At 42.1% G+C, this 18,323-nt stretch overlaps 1 protein-coding gene across 1 annotated transcript in view; it reads left to right on the top strand.

The window, feature by feature from the left end:
* The window catches only part of LOC311088953 (NACHT, LRR and PYD domains-containing protein 1 homolog), a 38,471-nt gene extending 21,559 nt beyond the window's left edge, over positions 1 to 16,912 (top strand). The window contains exons 8-11 of the mRNA XM_084123348.1: positions 14,703 to 14,963; positions 15,672 to 15,758; positions 16,094 to 16,210; positions 16,418 to 16,912. Coding sequence (XP_083979474.1) covers positions 14,703 to 14,963; positions 15,672 to 15,758; positions 16,094 to 16,208 — 463 coding nt within the window. The 3' untranslated portion in view covers positions 16,209 to 16,210; positions 16,418 to 16,912. The remainder of the gene's footprint in view (positions 1 to 14,702; positions 14,964 to 15,671; positions 15,759 to 16,093; positions 16,211 to 16,417) is intronic.
* Positions 16,913 to 18,323: the final 1,411 nt, after the last annotated feature.

Here is an 18,323-nt window from a genome sequence, read left to right on the forward strand (position 1 = left end):
TTGTTAACTTTGCGACGTCATAACTTTTGATCAGAGATGAATAAAAAAAAATCGGGGACAGTACTTTTATGCGGCTCGGCCCGAAGATCATTTGAGCAAATGTTGGACAATGGACAATTTTGGACCAATTTTGAAGGAGGTGTAGCGAAAAAACGGAATACTGTACTTTTCAAAATGGCTACTACTGTAATGGGCGGAGTCTTAATGTATGATATTGTTTGTGATCAACATGATGAGAGCAATCTGGTGTACTATGACTCATTTCTGTGGATCAAAGGGTTCAAAAGTTACAGCCGTTTCAATGTTGAATTTTTGAACTGGTGGTGGCGCTATAGAGTTGGTCCTGCAGACTCCAAAATTGGTCCAATTACTATTCATGGTCATATCTACAATTTTGCCAAATTTCATCATTTTCCTATGTACGGTTCATAGGGCTGCCATAGACTTCCATTGGCGGAAGAATAATAATAATAAGAAAACGTATCGGTTACTAAACGTAACCTCTGTTCTCTCTAGAAAAGGGAACGAGTATTGCGTAAGTAGCTTACGCTGCGGGAAAGTCTTCTTTCTCGAGATACTGAAGCCAAAAATTATCCTTAATTTTTAATAATCTTGTCAACGCAGTGCGGCAGCATGCAGACCTAGGGCAGGCTTACTAGCGTGCCCATTGGCTGCCCTGCGGCAACTGCAGCAGCCTATCGCTGAGCCCTTGGCGTGACGTCACGACCAATGAGCGCGCTTGGCGCTCTTCATGCGTCACAGCCCGCTAAAAGGGGTGTGGCTTAGCGTATATAAACAGGGCTCAGAGGCTGCTTCACTGGTTTCTGTCGCTGAAGCGAGTGAGCTTGTGGCGCGAGCACGGCGGGTTACGCAATACTTGCTCCCTCTTCTAGAGAGAACAGAGGTTACGTTTAGTAACTGATACGTTCTCTTACGAGAGGTTCTCTCGTATTGCGTAAGTAGCTTACGCTGCTGGAACTCCCTTGTCAACGCCGTGCGCCCAGCATCCACTGAATGAGTCCCAGGGAGAGCCCGGGGAATATGATAACAGGGAGCCGGGCGGCCAAACGAAGGCTAGCGCAGTACACAGCACATATTAGGGAGCACGGAGCGGCACAGCCGGTCCAAACTGACAATTCCCTGCACAGTGCAGCTCAACCAGTAGAGCTAAATCCAGCAATGTAGCCCGCACACTGATAGTGGGCCGGTCTACACGAGACTTCGACTGATAAAACATTCGCCTGCAAGGCGGGCACTTCCAGGTTATAAAACCTAACAAATGTGGAGAGGGAGGCCCAGCCTGCCGCTGCACAAATGTCATGAATGGAAATCTCGCTGGACCACGCCCACGATGAGGCCATGCCTCTGGTGGAGTGAGCTCGAATGCCCAGTGGGCACTGCAGGTCTTTAGACGCATAAGCAGTTGCGATAAAATCTATCCATCTGGACAGGCTGTGTTTCGAGGCGGCGAGACCCTTGGTGCACCCTCCAAACGAAACAAAAAGCTGCTCCGAGCGCCTGAAAGCGCCGGAGCGTGTGATGTAGTTTCTCAGTGCCCTGACCGGGCAGAGGAGATTACTATCGGCCTCGCTGCCAGGGGTTGGCAGGGCTGAGAGGGAAATGACCTGCGCTCTGAAGGGAGTGCCCAAAATTTTGGGAACGTAACCATGCCTCGGTCTGAGAATAACTTTAGAGTCATAAGGTCCGAACTCGAGGCACACGGCGTTAATAGATAACGCGTGAAGGTCTCCCACTCGTTTTTTTTTGTTATAATTCAAATATTTATTGAGTTTTTGTATTTTATAACTAAGAGAAAAATAAATAAATAAATAAATAATATATATATATATATATATATATATATATATATATATATATATATATAAAATAAAAACAAACAAAAAACATAAAACAGTGAGGTTCAATGTAAATCTCTATAAACCGCTGATGTCAAAGTTACATTGTAGACATGTAGGTGCAGAAATTGTCCCATTGTTCCTTCATGGTTTCATTCATACAGTATAGTCTTCCCAACATCTTTTCGCACGCTGCATTTTCAGTCATTCTTTCTTTCCACATTCTAAGTGTTGGGGCATGAGAGTCCTTCCAAAATTTCAAAATGAGTCGGGAACATGTTACCAAAGCAGTATTTAACACTCTAAAAGTATGTTTATTTAACATTGGCACTTCTCATTTATCTCCGAGAAAACACAGTCTACGTGAATTGGGCAGATTACAGGGTAACCAACCCTGCATGTAACCTAAAACACTGCTCCAAAAAGCAGAAATCACCGGACATTCCCAAAGGGCATGCTTCAAAGTACCTTTAGCTATTTGGCATTTCCAACATAGATCGTCTCTACCAATACCCATTTTATAAAGCCTAGAAGGAGTATAATAATATCTATTAAGGATTTTGTATTGAATAAACTTGCCCCTAGCTTCTCTAATGTGCAATCCACTATTTGACAGAATTGAATCCCATGTATCATCATCCATTGTACATCCTAAATCTCTTTCCCATATTACTTTCAGACTTTTATTTGTCTTATTTTTAATCCAGGGGCAAATATTATACCATTTTGAGGCTTTGCACAGTAGTGGAGGTAGTAGCAGAAAGGTCTCTATAGGATTTTTCCCATTTAATAACTTAACACTTCCTTTCAAACAATCTCTGATTTGTAAATACTTCCAAAAGTGGTCAGGACCCTCCAAGTTAAATTTCCTTTTGACATCATCATATGACATAAATATATCTCCCTCCATTAGATCACCTATTGTTCTAATTAGGGCTGTAGTACTCGAGTCCGGTCTTGGACTCGAGTCCGGACTCGAGACCGCTTTTCTATGGTCTCGGACTTGTCTCGGACTCGCTGGCATTCGGACTCGGACTTGTCTCGGTCTCGGCCACTGGTCTTGCCAAATATGGCTTTTGGTCTCGACCGAGTCCAGGTGTCTTTATTATGTTCCCAGTAATCACACATACGTCGCCGCGATATTAAAACAAAATATTATTGGAGGGAAAGTGAAACACTGGCCACCTAATAACTATAGGGATTTCGGCTCTTTTTCGTGAGCCGGCTCGTTTCACTCAGCTCACTGAAAGAGCCGGCTCTTTTGACTCATAAACGGCTCTATAAAAAATAAATGTTTAAATAAACTCGCTGAAAGTCCACCGCTAGTGCAACGTGAATATCACATTTTTAATTATCCATAACACCCCGAACACTAGCCTGCTTGCCTTGCACATCTAATTAATGGGCAAAGTTTTCCGACTTTTTTTCTTACCTTTCTTTCTTTGCCTATTCCATGAGTGGTAGGCTAAAATATTATTTTTCGTCACGTCATCCGCCCGATCCGCGGTTTATCCGCATCTCTTGTGTGTGTGTGTGTGTGTGTGTGTGTGTGTGTCTGCGAGTTGGCTCGGCCCTCCCTCATGCAGTTTAATTGGTTGCCATCGCGTGTATGATTGACAGGAACAGAATGTAAGGCTGATCAGACAGTCGAAACTTATGTGTGTGCTCCTTTAGGCCTATATAATTATTATTTTTTTGTTGTTCTTTGAATTAGTCAATTATTTTAAATAAAATTAAAATTATTCATTATTTCATGATTTAATTTATATAGGCTAGCCTATATTTTTTTAGCAGACTGCTTTTTTTTTCCTGTCCTGGACTCGGTCTTGACTCGGACTCGAACCTTTTTGGACTCGGTCTTGACTCGGACTCGAACCTCTTTGGACTCGGTCTTGACTTGGACTCGACTAGTCCTGGTCTTGGACTTGTCTTGGACTCGACAAAGGTGGTCTTGACTACAGCCCTAGTTCTAATACCTTTTCTTAGCCATTGTGCCCAGTGAATAGTCTGTTTATTAATTTTAATTTTTGGGTTATGCCACAAGGGGGCGTATTTTTGCACATATGTAACAAGCTTGTATTTTTTATGTACCTCCAACCACACCATTTTAGAAAAGTTCAAGATAGGATTTTGCATTTTATTCCCATTATTTGACTTTTGTGATAAAATATCTATTGGTGTGAACGGAGAGGCAAGCTCTCGTTCTATTAAAATCCAGTCCAGGTTGTTTTTCCCTGCCCAATGTTTGGCCAGTCTAGACATTTCAAAAGAAATACTGTAATGTTCTATATTGGGCAGGGCCAACCCCCATTGTTTTCTTGGTTGGCAAAGCCGATTAATATTAATACGAGGTTTACCACCATTCCAAATAAAGTGTTTTATCATGTTATTGTAACTTATTAGTATTGGCCGTGGTATACACATAGGCAACATTCCAGTATAATAATTGATAAGAGGGGCTATGACCATTTTCACTGTGTTTACTTTCCCCCATAATGTTAAATTTAACTTACTCCATTTATCCAAGTTAGTCTTAAATTTGTTGAGCATTTTTCCCATATTGTCAGCCATAATATCATCAATATTTGGGTTCAATTCAATTCCAAGATATTTCATTCCTTTACCCAACCACCTAAAATTTAAACCAGTTAATAAACTATGAGTGCAAGCTTGTGAGACTGGCATCGCCTCAGACTTATGCCAATTAATTTTGTACCCAGAGAACAACGAATAGTTATCAATAACTTCAAGTAAGGTTGTAATAGAGTTAGTGGGGTCTTGACTTAATACTAAAATGTCATCTGCGTTCAAAAACAATTTGTGTTCCCTGCCCCCAGCAAATACACCTTTAATTCTTGAGTTTTCTCTAATTTGAATAGCCAATGGCTCTAAAAAGATAGTGAATAACAGTGGACTTAAACTACACCCTTGGCGGGTTGATCTGGAAATATTGAAGAATGGAGAAAGTACCCCATTTGTAAACACAGCTGCCTTTGGTCCCGAATACAAGGTTCTAATCCATCTCTTAAATTTTTCACCTAGACCGAATTTCGCCATGGCGGTAAACAAAAAACTCCACTCTACCCTGTCGAAAGCTTTCTGGGCATCCAGAGATATAGCTAACACAGGATTTGCATTGTTTCTATTCATACATAAGAGATGCAATAATCTTCTCATGTTATCTGATGCAGATCTGTTCTTGATAAAACCTACCTGGTCATTATGAATAATTTGTGGCAGTACAACCTCTAACCTTGTTGCTAACACTTTGGATAATATTTTACAATCGACATTTATTAAACTTATTGGTCTATAATTGGCTGGGTCAGTTGAATCTTTGTCGCCTTTTGGAATTAGAGATATTACTGCCTGATTAAAACTGTCAGGAAGTGATCCATATTCAAATGCTTCATGAAATATTTTGCACCTTTAGCACCTAAAAACGAACATGACAGTGCAAATGCCCTCTAGGCAAAGCTAAAGTTATCTCTGGTCCGTGTGGGTCCAACAAACAGCGATCTCCGCTCCTCTGGCTGTCCAGGCGATGCCCCAGCGATCCCGCCCCCGTCTTCTGAAAGAACTTATCAACTCTCCCCCATATGTAGTTAAATCTGTTGAACGATCACTCCATCTCGTCTTGAATGTTGTCACGTATAAATTTCTCTGCCTCCGCAACGTCTTCAAAGCTCTTCCGCTCATCTTTCCATGTAAATCGTAGTGTTGCTGGATGTGCAAGTGTGTGCTTCACCTGATGTTGCCACAGCGTTTTCATTACCGGGGAGAATAGCTTCCTTTGCGCAGCGCGCTTGGCAGTCATGTCCTCATAAAACGACATGCGACAGTTCTCCCATATTATGCCTTTCTTCTGTTTTGCGGCAGCCAGAACTTTCTGTCGTGCAGAGTAACGAAGAAATCTCACAAGAATAATCCGAGGGGGCTGCCCAGGGTCCGGGCGAGGTCTCAAACTACGGTGGCATCTTTCAATTTCAAACTCGTCTCCACGCAGCCCGAGGCCATCAGCGAGTATCTTCTTCACAAAATCACTCATATTGCCACCTTTTTCCATGCCTTCTTTCACACCAATAAGCCGAATATTCTTCCTGCGACTTCTATTTTCCTGGTCGTCAACACGAGCCCAGAGTTGCTTGAGTTGTTTAGAACATTTGCCGTTGTCTGCAGCCATGCTTTCCACCTTGTCTTCCACATCCGAAATGCGCCCCTCGGCCTCGCTCATCCGTATTTGGGTCACAGTCACAGCGTTTTTTAATTCCGTCATGTCTGACTTGATAAAAGATACATCTGCTGCAACACCATTCAAAATAGCTCCCATTTTAGTCATTTCGGCAAACAGAACGCTTATGTCCATCTTCAGAGTTTCTTCTTGGTTAGCGTTAGTATTGCTAGCTGTTGCAGAGCTAACGTTAGCATCACCCACCATAACTGTAGGCAAACGAGTTTGTACACTCTTCTTCTTGGACCCCATGGATATGTTTTACATTGATATCAAGATTAGTGACTTAAGAAGTTATCACCGTTCAGTAACGTGTTGTTTGGGGGATATTCAGTTGTTTAAAACCAGTATTAGGTTGACGGGGTTCGGAGCTTTGCTACGGCGCGGCCATTCCCTGGTACCTCACCACGTGACTCTCTCCCACTCGTTTGACTGAAGACAGAGCTTCAGAAAAACGGTTTTGAGCGTGAGGTATTTCATATCCACAGTTTCCAAGGGTTCAAAGGGATGCGCTTTCAGGGCCCCCAAGACCAGTGAAAGATCCCACATAGGAACCGAGGGGGGTCGCGGGGGGTTCATCCTCCTGGCTCCTCTAAGGAAGCGGGTGACGAACTCGTTCCTTCCTAATGCGCGGCCCAGCTCTGAGACAGTGAAAGCTGAAATGGCCGCAACATAAACTTTGAGCGTGGAGGGGGACCTGCCCGCGTCCAGCAGCTCCTGAAGGAAACACAATACTTGCGATACCCCACACGTCTGTGGATCGAGCCCCTTGGCAGTGCACCATTTGCTAAACACAGACCATTTTGACGTGTAGAGCCGCCTCGTAGAGGGGGCTCTAGATTGTATGATCGTGTTCATAACCCCTCTTGGCAGATCAACGGGTAACCATTGAGGCTCCACGCATGCAGAGACCAGCGCTCTGGATGGGGATGCCAGATCGAGCCGCGGGCTTGAGAGAGAAGGTCTCTCCTCACCGGTATCGGCCAGGGGACTGTGTCTGCCAGCTGTATTAGTTCCGGGAACCAAGCTTGGTTCTCCCAGTATGGGGCTATGAGGAGCACTGTGTGGCGCGCTTCCCTGACTCTCCTGATGACCTGAGGCAGCAGAGAGACCGGGGGAAAAGCATATAGCGGGCCGCTGGGCCAGGTCTGGGCCAGCACGTCCTCGTTCTTCGTAAAGAACTCTGGGCAGTGAGCGTTGTCTTTTGACGCAAAAAGGTTGATGTTAAGATAGCAGTAGCGGATGGAGGCCCAAAGTGACAGCAGAAGCCGTTGGTCAGGTTCAAGAATACCTTTTATTTGCCACACGATAAGTCACTCAATAATTGGGAAACAAAACACAAAAACAAAAAAAACTTAAATACAAACTGCACCAGACACATAATCAAAATAAATTATATTAACAAAACAAACTCTGACCTGTACGTGCAGCCGCACGACACAAACAGCACTTCCCATCTCCATACTAAATTTCTGGAGCCTTTTTATAGGCCTAACTCCTCCCATGGTCCGGGACATACCATTTGAAAAGGTAATTATGTTTCACATAAATCACATATACATATAATAATAACAATAATACATACAACAACTCATATCTGCAGATACACACATAACACACACATTATGTACACACAAATAAATAAAACAAATAACTCAGAAAACATTTCTTTTGCACAGCTATGACGGATGAAACCCCCGGTGACGTCACACACACGGACTACCAAGATGGCGCAAACACCATGTATAAATAGACCGGATTTTTAACTGAACAGGTTTGGCAAATGACCTCGTCAAATGTCGTAAGTATATTTGTATCACTCTTAACACTGTACTTAATAAACCATATAAACCAAATAATAATGGTGAGGTGATTTATTTCTGTACATAAGACAACAATCCTATCATGTTATATACACTGATGTTACAACCACTGATTCCCCATATAACTCACGTAAACCAGATAATACTAACATACAGGACATAATACAACACAACACACCTTTAAACATACAATACCATCAAATTTTACACAAGTCCGTGTATACATGATTGTCAGTGCCGGCAAACAGACCGTGTTAACATGACGCCGATGTATGTATGAAATGTGCGTGTGTGTGTGCGTGTTCAGTCCATGCATAGTCACAGGCTTACCCTGTGACATTTCCTCCCCTTCCCTAGACACCACTCGTGGTGTCCTGGAGAGGAAATCTGCCGTGCAGTTCTCAGAGCCAGTCCGATACAAAACTTCAAAATCGAATGGCTGCACAGCCAAGAACCACCGTGTTATACGGGCATTCGTGTCCTTCATTCGGCCAAGCCAAACCAGTGCCCGATGATCAGTCTCCAACTTAAACTTCCTACCCATGAGGTAATACCTGAAAGAGTCTAAGGCCCATTTGACAGCTAGGCACTCCTTCTCTACGGTTGAATACCGTGTTTCTTGTGGAAGGAGTTTTCTGCTGATAAAAGCAATGGGTCTCAAGTGCCCCTGCTCTCCCTGTAAAAGTACAGCCCCAAGGCCAAATTGTGAAGCATTGGTCTGAACTGTAAAGGGTTGTTCAAATCTGGACTTTGCAACACTGACTCTTTGCACAAAGCATCCTTCAAATCCACGAAAGCACGGTCACAATCTGTCATCCAATTAAGCTTGTTAGGTTTGTTCTTTTTTGTCAGCTCAGTAAGGGCTACGGCCCTCGCAGAGAAGTTTGGGATGAAGCGTCTATACCACCCCACCAGGCCAAGGAAGGATCGCAACTGTTTCTTTGTTACAGGCCGCTCAGCCTGTTTAATGGCCTCAACCTTCCCAACCTGAGGTCGTATGATTCCATGCCCCAGCACATGACCAAGGTAGCAGGTCTCCGTCTTAGCTATAGTGCACTTGTCTGAGCGAATGGTAAGTCCAGCATTCTTTATTCGGGTTAACACTTCCTTGAGATGTTCCAGATGACCCTGCCATGTCCTACTATAAATAATAATGTCATCCAAATATGCTGCTGCGAAATTCTCAGTTCCCCGAAGGATCTGATCAATCATCCTCTGAAAGGTCGCAGGTGCCCCATGCAGCCCAAAAGGAAGGACCCAGAATTGATAGTGCCCAAACGGTGTCTTGAATGCTGTAAGTTCCTTGCTATCTGGACTTAAGGGCACTTGCCAATAGCCTTTGCACAGATCAAGAGTTGTAAGATACTTTGCACTACCAAGTTTCTCAATCAAATCGTCCACTCTGGGCATAGGATAAGGATCAAATTTGCTCACCGAGTTGAGTTTCCTGAAGTCCAAACAGGGACCCATCTTTCTTAGGTACTAACACGATGGGGTTATTCCACTCACTGAATGATGGTTCTATAACCTCCAGTTTCTGCATCATCTCCAATTCTTGCTTCATGATGGGCAACAGCCTTTCTGGAACTCGGTAAACTGGTTGTCGGATCGGTTTCAAATCCTTCAAGTAGATGTAATGTTGTACTAGGTCTGTTTTCCCAGGTGTGTCCAGGAACAGTTGGTCAGGTATGCATTCTTGCAGTTGATTTCTCTGTTCAGTTGTCAAATGCTGCAGATTTAAAGGGCACTCACTTTGATGAACAGGTAAGTACTGCTCCTCTACTTCATCCTCCTCCAGCACTGCCCTCACCAAGAGCTCTTTCACGGCTGCCCCTGCTGGTTCTGGCAGTGAAGACGGACTGTGCCACTTCTTCAACATATTGACGTGGAAAGTTTGCAAAGGTTTATTTCTAGATGGCATTTCGATTTCATACGTTACAGGACCAACTTTCTTCCTCACCTGGTAAGGACCTTGCCATTTGGCCAACAGATTGTTCTCTGATGTCGGTAGCAGCAATAAAACTTGCTCTCCTGATTGAAAGGTTCGGGACCTGGCCTTCTGGTCGTACCATGCCTTCTGCTTCACTTGTGCCTGTTGCAAGTTCTCTCGTGCTCGGGTAGATGCCAGCTGTAACTGCTCTCTCATTTTGAGGATGTAAGAAAGGGTGTTTTGCTTGGGTAGCTTGCCACTAGCTTCCCAACTGTCTCTCAACACATCCAATGGACCTCGGACCTGGTGAGCAAAAAGTAATTCGAAAGGAGAAAACCCAGTGGATGCTTGGGGAACTTCACGGTAAGCAAACAAAAGGTAAGGCAGCCACTTGTCCCAGTCTTTTCCGGTTTCAGACACAAACTTCTTCAACATGCCTTTTAAGGTCTGATTAAATCTTTCTACCAGACCATCAGTCTGGGGGTGATATGGAGTAGTTCGAACTCTCTTAATGCCCAGTAACTGATAGACCTGCTGCAGAGTGCGACTCATGAAATTGGGACCTTGGTCAGTTAACACTTCTTTAGGAATGCCTACATGCGAGAAGATGTTTAAAAGTGCAGATGCAATCTGTTTTGAAGTGACCTCTCTCAAGGGGTAGGCCTCTGGGTATCTGGTTGCATAATCACAAATTACCAGAATAAACCGGTTCCCTTTTTGACTTCTCTCTACAGGTCCGACAATGTCAACCCCTATCCTTTCAAAAGGTGTATCAACTGCAGGTATCGGAATAAGAGGTGCCTTTGCAGGTGTTCTGCCAACTGTCAACTGACAGTCAGGACAAGTCTTGCAATATTCCTTCACTTCGCTATACATACCGGGCCAATAAAATCGTTTGGAAATTCTCATTAACATTTTCATGAAGCCCATATGACCTGCCCAGGGAATAGAATGGCTGAGTTCTAACACCTTCCTGCGCTGTGCTTTGGGTACCACTAACTGTGTGCCTTCTTCACTTTGTCTGTAAAGAAGACCCCGTTTCACCAGGAACCTCTCGCCATAAAATGAACTCACAGTCTCATCTTTAACAACTTTCTCAAAGCATGCAGACAAGGTGACATCCTCTTTCTGAAGCTGCCCTAGTTCACTGGGTAAGACCAAATCTAGCTCACCAATCACAGGTTCTTCCCACTCATACTTTGCCTGTTCTGCGCTATCCATCAAGTCTGCAACCCTTTTTCTGCGTCTGTCCAATCTATCTTCCTCGGACAACCCTTCTTCACCTAAACTTTCCTCTATAAAAAATGGCATCTCCTGAAGGGTTCTATCTACAGAATCTTGGGATTGGGACACCTGGGTAAACTTTTGAGCCTGCGCTCGAGTAACTACTCCACACCAAGCTGTCTCCTGCACCAAGTCTGCTAATATGGGCATATCAGTCCCTAGCAACACTGGATATGGCAGATTCGTGGCAACACCTACGTTCATCAAAAATGGCTGATTGTTAACCTCAGCGGTAGGCAATTCTGACTTGTCTCCATGTACACAACAAACCGTTACAGTCTCCTCAGTCCATGACTCTCTGGCTATATACTGTGACTGTACTAGAGTACGTACACAACCTGTGTCTACCAACGCTGTTAGTGGCCTACCATTCAACAACACTGAAATGATGGGTTCCTTATCTGGCTTAACTACTACATTAGGACTGGATTGGGGCACATAACACAATCTGGCAGATTTAGGTTTTCTCAAAGGGCAATGTGGACTAGTATGCCCTACCTCTGCACAATTGTAACATACTATATCATCTTTAGACAAAGTCTGGCGTGTAGCTACCGGTAGTGTGGGCTTCAGGTGAGTGGTTTTCAAAATTTGGGCTTGACTTTGAGAGAACGAACTACCTCCTGGCCCCACAGACTTACCTCTTGCTGCCGGAAAGATACCAGAATACCGAAAGGTCCCAGAAGATCCTTTCCGCGCTGCTATATAGGATTCTACCAGGTCGGCTGCTTCTCCTCCAGTGCTGGGGTTTCTCTCCTTCACCCAAGTCCTCACCTCTGGATACAGCACCTTCATATACTGCTCCAACACCAAGGTCTCCATCACTTCTATCTTGCTGCTCACCTCCAGCTGGACCCACTTTGAGAACAAGTCCTTTAAGCGGATGTACAACTCCGTCGGGGACTCATCAAAGGCTGTGTTTAATGAACGAAATCTCAGTCTATAAGTCTCTGGACTAATCTCATACTTCTTGAGAATTACCTCTTTAACCCTATCATAGTCAGAGGTAAAGGCAGGCGCCATGGCGACAAAAGCACTTCTCGCTTTTCCAGTGAGCAAAGGAATCAGATGAACAGCCCAGTCCTCCCTTGGCCACCTGTACACCTCTGCCAGTCTCTCGAACGTAGTCAGAAAATGTTCAACATCATCACTGTCTTGTAGCTTTGGCAACGGAGGCACATGATCCAGCACTCGTGTAACTGGCTGATCTAAACAGGTAGCTTTATGCCTAGTACGCTCCACGTCCATCTGCATCTGCGTGACCTGATGATTGAGGACCTTGTACTGCTGCTCCCGTCGAGCTGACTCTCTCTTGCCTCTCGTCCCTCTCCTTCTGGTACTGCAAGAAGGCCTGAAACATCCCTGCCAGGGCTGTCACCGCTGCATCACCTGTGGTGGTTGAAACCTCAGCAAGTTTGAAACTTTCCTCTGGAACACCACCCACTGCACCTTGATCTTCTTCCGTTTCCACATCTGTAGTCACCTGACCCCTGGTCTTCGGTGGCATTTTGATTCACTGTCACTTTTACCGCTATTTGTTTCCTTCACTTCTGACACCAACTGTTAAGATAGCAGTAGCGGATGGAGGCCCAAAGTGACAGCAGAAGCCATTGGTCAGGTTCAAGAATACCTTTTATTTGCCACACGATAAGTCACTCAATAATTGGGAAACAAAACACAAAAACAAAAAAAAACTTAAATACAAACTGCACCAGACACATAATCAAAATAAATTATATTAACAAAACAAACTCTGACCTCTACGTGCAGCCGCATGACAAACAGCACTTCCCATCTCCATACTAAATTTCTGGAGCCTTTTTTATAGGCCTAACTCCTCCCATGGTCCGGGACATACCATTTGAAAAGGTAATTATGTTTCACATAAATCACATATACATATAATAATAACAATAATACATACAACAACTCATATCTGCAGATACACACATAACACACACATTATGTACACACAAATAAATAAAACAAATAACTCAGAAAACATTTCTTTTGCACAGCTATGACGGATGGAACCCCCGGTGACGTCACACACACGGACTACCAAGATGGCGCAAACACCATGTATAAATAGACCGGATTTTTAACTTAACAGGTTTGGCAAATGACTCATCAAATGTCGTATGTATATTTGTATTACTCTTAACACTGTACTTAATAAACCATATAAACCAAATAATAATGGTGAGGTGATTTATTTCTGTACATAAGACAACAATCCTATCATGTTATATACACTGATGTTACAACCACTGATTCCCCATATAACTCACGTAAACCAGGTAATACTAACATACAGGACATAATACAACACAACCACCTTTAAACATACAATACCATCAAATTTTACACAAGTCCGTGTATACATGATTGTCAGTGCCGGCAAACAGACCGTGTTAACATGACGCCGATGTATGTATGAAATGTGCGTGTGTGTGTGCGTGTTCAGTCCATGCATAGTCACAGGCTTACCCTGTGACAGTCGACTTCTGCTTTGCCGAAACGGCGCCACAGTGACTGGACTGTTTGGGGGTGTAGAGACCACTCCCCAGGGGGAACGTTGTCCCTGGACAGTCTGTCGGGGCCCTCGTTCAGGTGGCCAGGCACATGCGCGGCTCTCAGCGAGCGCAGAGAGTGCTGAGCCCACACGAGGAGGCGTTCCGCTAGGGTGCAGAGCGTCTTTGATCTGACACCGCCCTGGCGATTCACATAGGCCACTACCGATGTATTGTCCGTGCGGACTAGAACATGGTGACCTAGGAGAAATGGGAGGAAGTGTTTGAGCGCTTTCTCGACCGCAAGCATCTCTAAACAGTTTATGTGTAGGAGATTCTCCTGGTCTGACCAGCGGCCATAGACCGGTCTGCCTTCGAAGAGCGCTCCCCAACCTAGGTTGGAAGCGTCTGTCGAGACAACTTTCCGGTGTGAAATCACCCCCATATTCACTCCTGTGTGATACCATTCGGCTGCCAGCCAGGGCTGCAGGGCTGAAATGAAAAGAGACAGACATCAGTGAAGCAGCCTCTGAGCCCTATATATACGCTAAGCCACACCCCTTTTAGCGGGCTGTGACGCATGAAGTGCGCTCATTGGTCGTGACGTCACGCCAAGGGCTCAGCGATAGGCTGCTGCAGTTGCCGCAGGGCAGCCAATGGGCACGCTAGTAAGCCTGCCCTAGGTCTGCATGCTGCCGCACTGCGTTGACAAGATTATTAAAAATTAAGGATAATTTTTGGCTTCAGTATCTCGAGAAAGAAGACTTTCCCGCAGCGTAAGCTACTTACGCAATACGAGAGAACCTCTCGTAAGAGAACTAACAGATACAATAGGTGCCTTGCCCCTTCGGGGCTTGGCCCCTAATAAGGTACAATCTTTGTGTAAATATTTTTTGACTATTGCTAATGATGCAAATATTGGCTGGTGCCCAGCAAACCACCAATTAATCATAATTAAAAAAAAAAAAAAAAAAAATTCACAAAAAGATATTCTAAGCAAAGAATTATTGACTCATAGACACAATAACAACTTGAATATTTTTTTCATTCTTTTTTTTTTAATAGTATCTGTATAGAGATTTTCCTACTTCACCATCCGGATTTGAAATCATTCAGTCTCAACTTTCCACACTCAGAGATATTCAACATCGACTGGACCAGATTTTTTCAGATAATTCAGCAAAGGGATTCAGAAGCATTACTGTCATTTCTCTGTTCCTTCTCTAACCTGAAAAAGATGGAAATGAGCGTGAAGTGTCTAACTGAGATGTTGTCTGTTTGGATCCTCAAGATGACCCAGAACTGCCCCAGTCTAACCGAACTCACGTGAGAAACATCTGGAATCACCTCTGTCCTGTTTCTATATGAATTTGTCTGTTGATAAGAACCAAGTATGTAATATTCAAAGGGATAGTCCACCCAAAAAGGAAAATTCTGTCATCATTTACTCACCCTCATGTTGTTCCAAACCTGTTTTCCTCTGAGGAACACAACAGAAGTTATTTTAAAGAATGCTTGTGTAACACAGTTTCAGATCCCATGGACTTCCATTGTTTGGACAAGAAATGCAATGAACCAAAACTGTTTTATTACCAGCATTATTCAAAATATCTTCTTCTGTGTTCTGCAGAAGAAAAAAAAACACACAGGTTATGAATGACATGGTAGAGTTTAATTTTTTTAGTGAACTAGCCTTTTAAAACATTATGACACTGGTCACACAGTCACGCACCTTTGAGGAATTGAAAACCTTAGAAACACAAAATGGTTTAGTAAACAAAGGAACTATTGTATTTTATATTATTATTATTATTATTTTATTTATTTATTTATCTTGGCAGTTTAGCAATTTTGCAATGCTCTTGCTATATCAGATAACCTTACAAAGCAAATGAAACCGCCCATCTGTAGTTCATGGCCTTCATCCATTTAAACTGTTATGGAATTGTTTAAATGAATGTGTAATAAGCAGATGTGAAGAATGGCATTATCAATCTTAATCATTTTATCTGTATAATGTGTTTCCACATCTAGTGTAAATGCTGGCTTATTACTGGAGGAAGGAATCAAGATCTTGCAGAGCTCAAACACAAGACCAAGTTGTATGATGACACTTTACGGGTTTGTATTGGTTTATCATTATATCGATTTTTCATGCAATTTCACGGAGAGTACAGCTTACAAGCTTTAAAAAGGAGACAAAAACACCATAAAATAACGACTTTTCTATATTCCATGTTTTCTGAAGTCACATAATACCTTTTTGTAAGGAATAAATCAAAAGTTTGTTAATTGTTACTCATAAATTAAGTTCTCATAGTTCATTAACAATTCAATAACTTAAATGTTGATCTGTTTCTCACACAAATTATTGTTATAACAATAATTAAAAGCAAATATCAGGTTTGTTAAAGAATCTGTACTGATGCTGTGCTTTGTGCTTTCTGATTATGAAGGTACATATGCAATAAACCATCTCAAAAATGCACAGATTATAAAGGTTTGTTTGACTGCAACCAGGAGGTGGAGATTATTCTGAATCACCAGGGCTTTTCCATGGAGACTTTTTGAAAGTAAGTTAAGACTGAGATTAACACTAAGAAAGCACCAATAAAAAAAAAATTAGAACAGTAATATGACACGAGCCAGTAACACAAAAGTTTTCTTATGATTTATACAATTTCATTTGAACATTGCATACTAAATGTTGATGCTATCCTACAGGTCAGCTTGTTCATATTTCTCTGTCATGATTTATCTCTCGTCTCTCCATTTCTAAGACCCTTGTTTCCGGGACTAGAGGAGAAAACTGCAAAAGCAACATCTTTACCTGGAGCTGTGGAAGTGAATAAAGACACCAAACAACTCTGAAGTCATTTACATGCATTGTAATCATAATAGCTGTGTCAATTTGTTTGTATAGTGTTTTTCCAAGCAGCTTTACAGAGTTTTACAATGTTGACACTTTGTCCAAATTTAATATTTTAGAGCAGAATGATTTTTAGTGCATGGTTTATGTGTGAAGAAAATATAAACTATCAAGCATTTGAGATTTGCTTTAAAGTATAGATCATGTGACAGTTATTGTATTAAATTAAATTGTATATTTAATATACTATATTGCCTACATGTAGTTGTTGGGTTGTTCATTTATGCTGTGATTATAAATATGTAAGGTTTTGTACAATTTATAACATGTAAACAAATTTTGTATGATTTATTACTGTAGTGTCTAATAAGCCCATGAGGGCTGGGCACCATGGTGTTTGACACTTAAATAAACAAATCAATCAAATATAACATTTTGGTATACTAACAATACTAACAAGCCTATTTACTAATTGATGATGTTTATTACTGCTAACATGTGTATATATATATATATATATATATATAATATAAAATAGATATATGATGGGATTTAATATTTTGTTCATATTACCCAACCCTTAAGCAGTTTATGAAAAGTACATAATACAAAAATCTTTAGTCCCCCAGTGTGCCAGACAAAGGTGATTGTGGCAAGAAATGAAAAACTTAATCCTTTAATTTTTTGATTGCAGGAATGTTAAGCTTCTCATTGATGTGTTTGGTGTAAACTTATGTCTTGTATAAATGTAATGGTTTTATATAGTTTGTCGGTGGATGTGATTAACATGTTTGAAAAGATCACACTGTGTATTCACTGAAGATGTCTGAGAGCCGAAACATCTGTATTATTCCTCCATGTGTAAAATAAAATATGTAAAAAAAAAAAAAAATTCTGAGTGGTAATCACAGTTGAATTTTTGAATGAATTAAAAACCCTCAATTACTTACAGGAGTGAGTCTAGAAATGTCCCATTCAGACAACAGCCTACAGTAGCATATTGAGAACTGTCTGTATGAACGTCTCGGTTACTAACGTAACCTCGGTTTTCTCTAGATGAGGGAACGAGTGTTGCGTAAGCAAGCTTACGCTACGGAAAATCCCTTTTCTCGAGAATACTGAAGCCAAAAATTATCCTTAATTTTGTATTAATTTAAAACGCATTTGCTGCACAGAGCAGACCTAGGCGAGGCAGTTTGCGCGCCTATTGGTCGCTCTGTGGCAACTGCTGCAACCGATCGATTTTCCCGTAGCGTAAGATAGCTTACGCAACATTTGTTCCCTCATCTAGAGAGAACCGAGGTTATGTTAGTAACCAAGACGATGGATTTTCTTCACATAGTAGCGCAATAAACTTAAATTTCTCCGTCATTTATGGTCATACAGAAAAAAGAAATATGAAAAAAGAATCTGTTATATTTCTACTTTTGTATGTGTCCACTTACAATCAAATCAATATTGTGCTTTTGTAAAATAAAGAAAATAAACGGTGTGCTTTCTGCCTCCCCGTCGCGGTGAACTTTTTTTTCTTGAGCACGTCTATAAACTGAAACAAAACTCAGCGAATACTTGTCACACATTTATGAGCCATATACCTTTATAAACATTTAAGTGTGTACTTTTAAATGATCGGATTCAAACTGAAAACAAATATTCTCTGTTTAAGTAATTTGTATAAAACCAACAAGATTCAAACGCTTGCTCATTTTTAATTTGACCACGCCCACGCGCACAAAAGAGATTCACATGCAAATTTTCACATGGAACGCGAACGCGCTCATTACCTCAAAAACAAAGCACCAAAAAACTTCACAAGT

This window comes from Abramis brama (genome assembly GCF_963993115.1).
Source record: "Abramis brama genome assembly, chromosome: 8".
NCBI classification, from domain to species: domain Eukaryota; kingdom Metazoa; phylum Chordata; class Actinopteri; order Cypriniformes; family Leuciscidae; genus Abramis; species Abramis brama.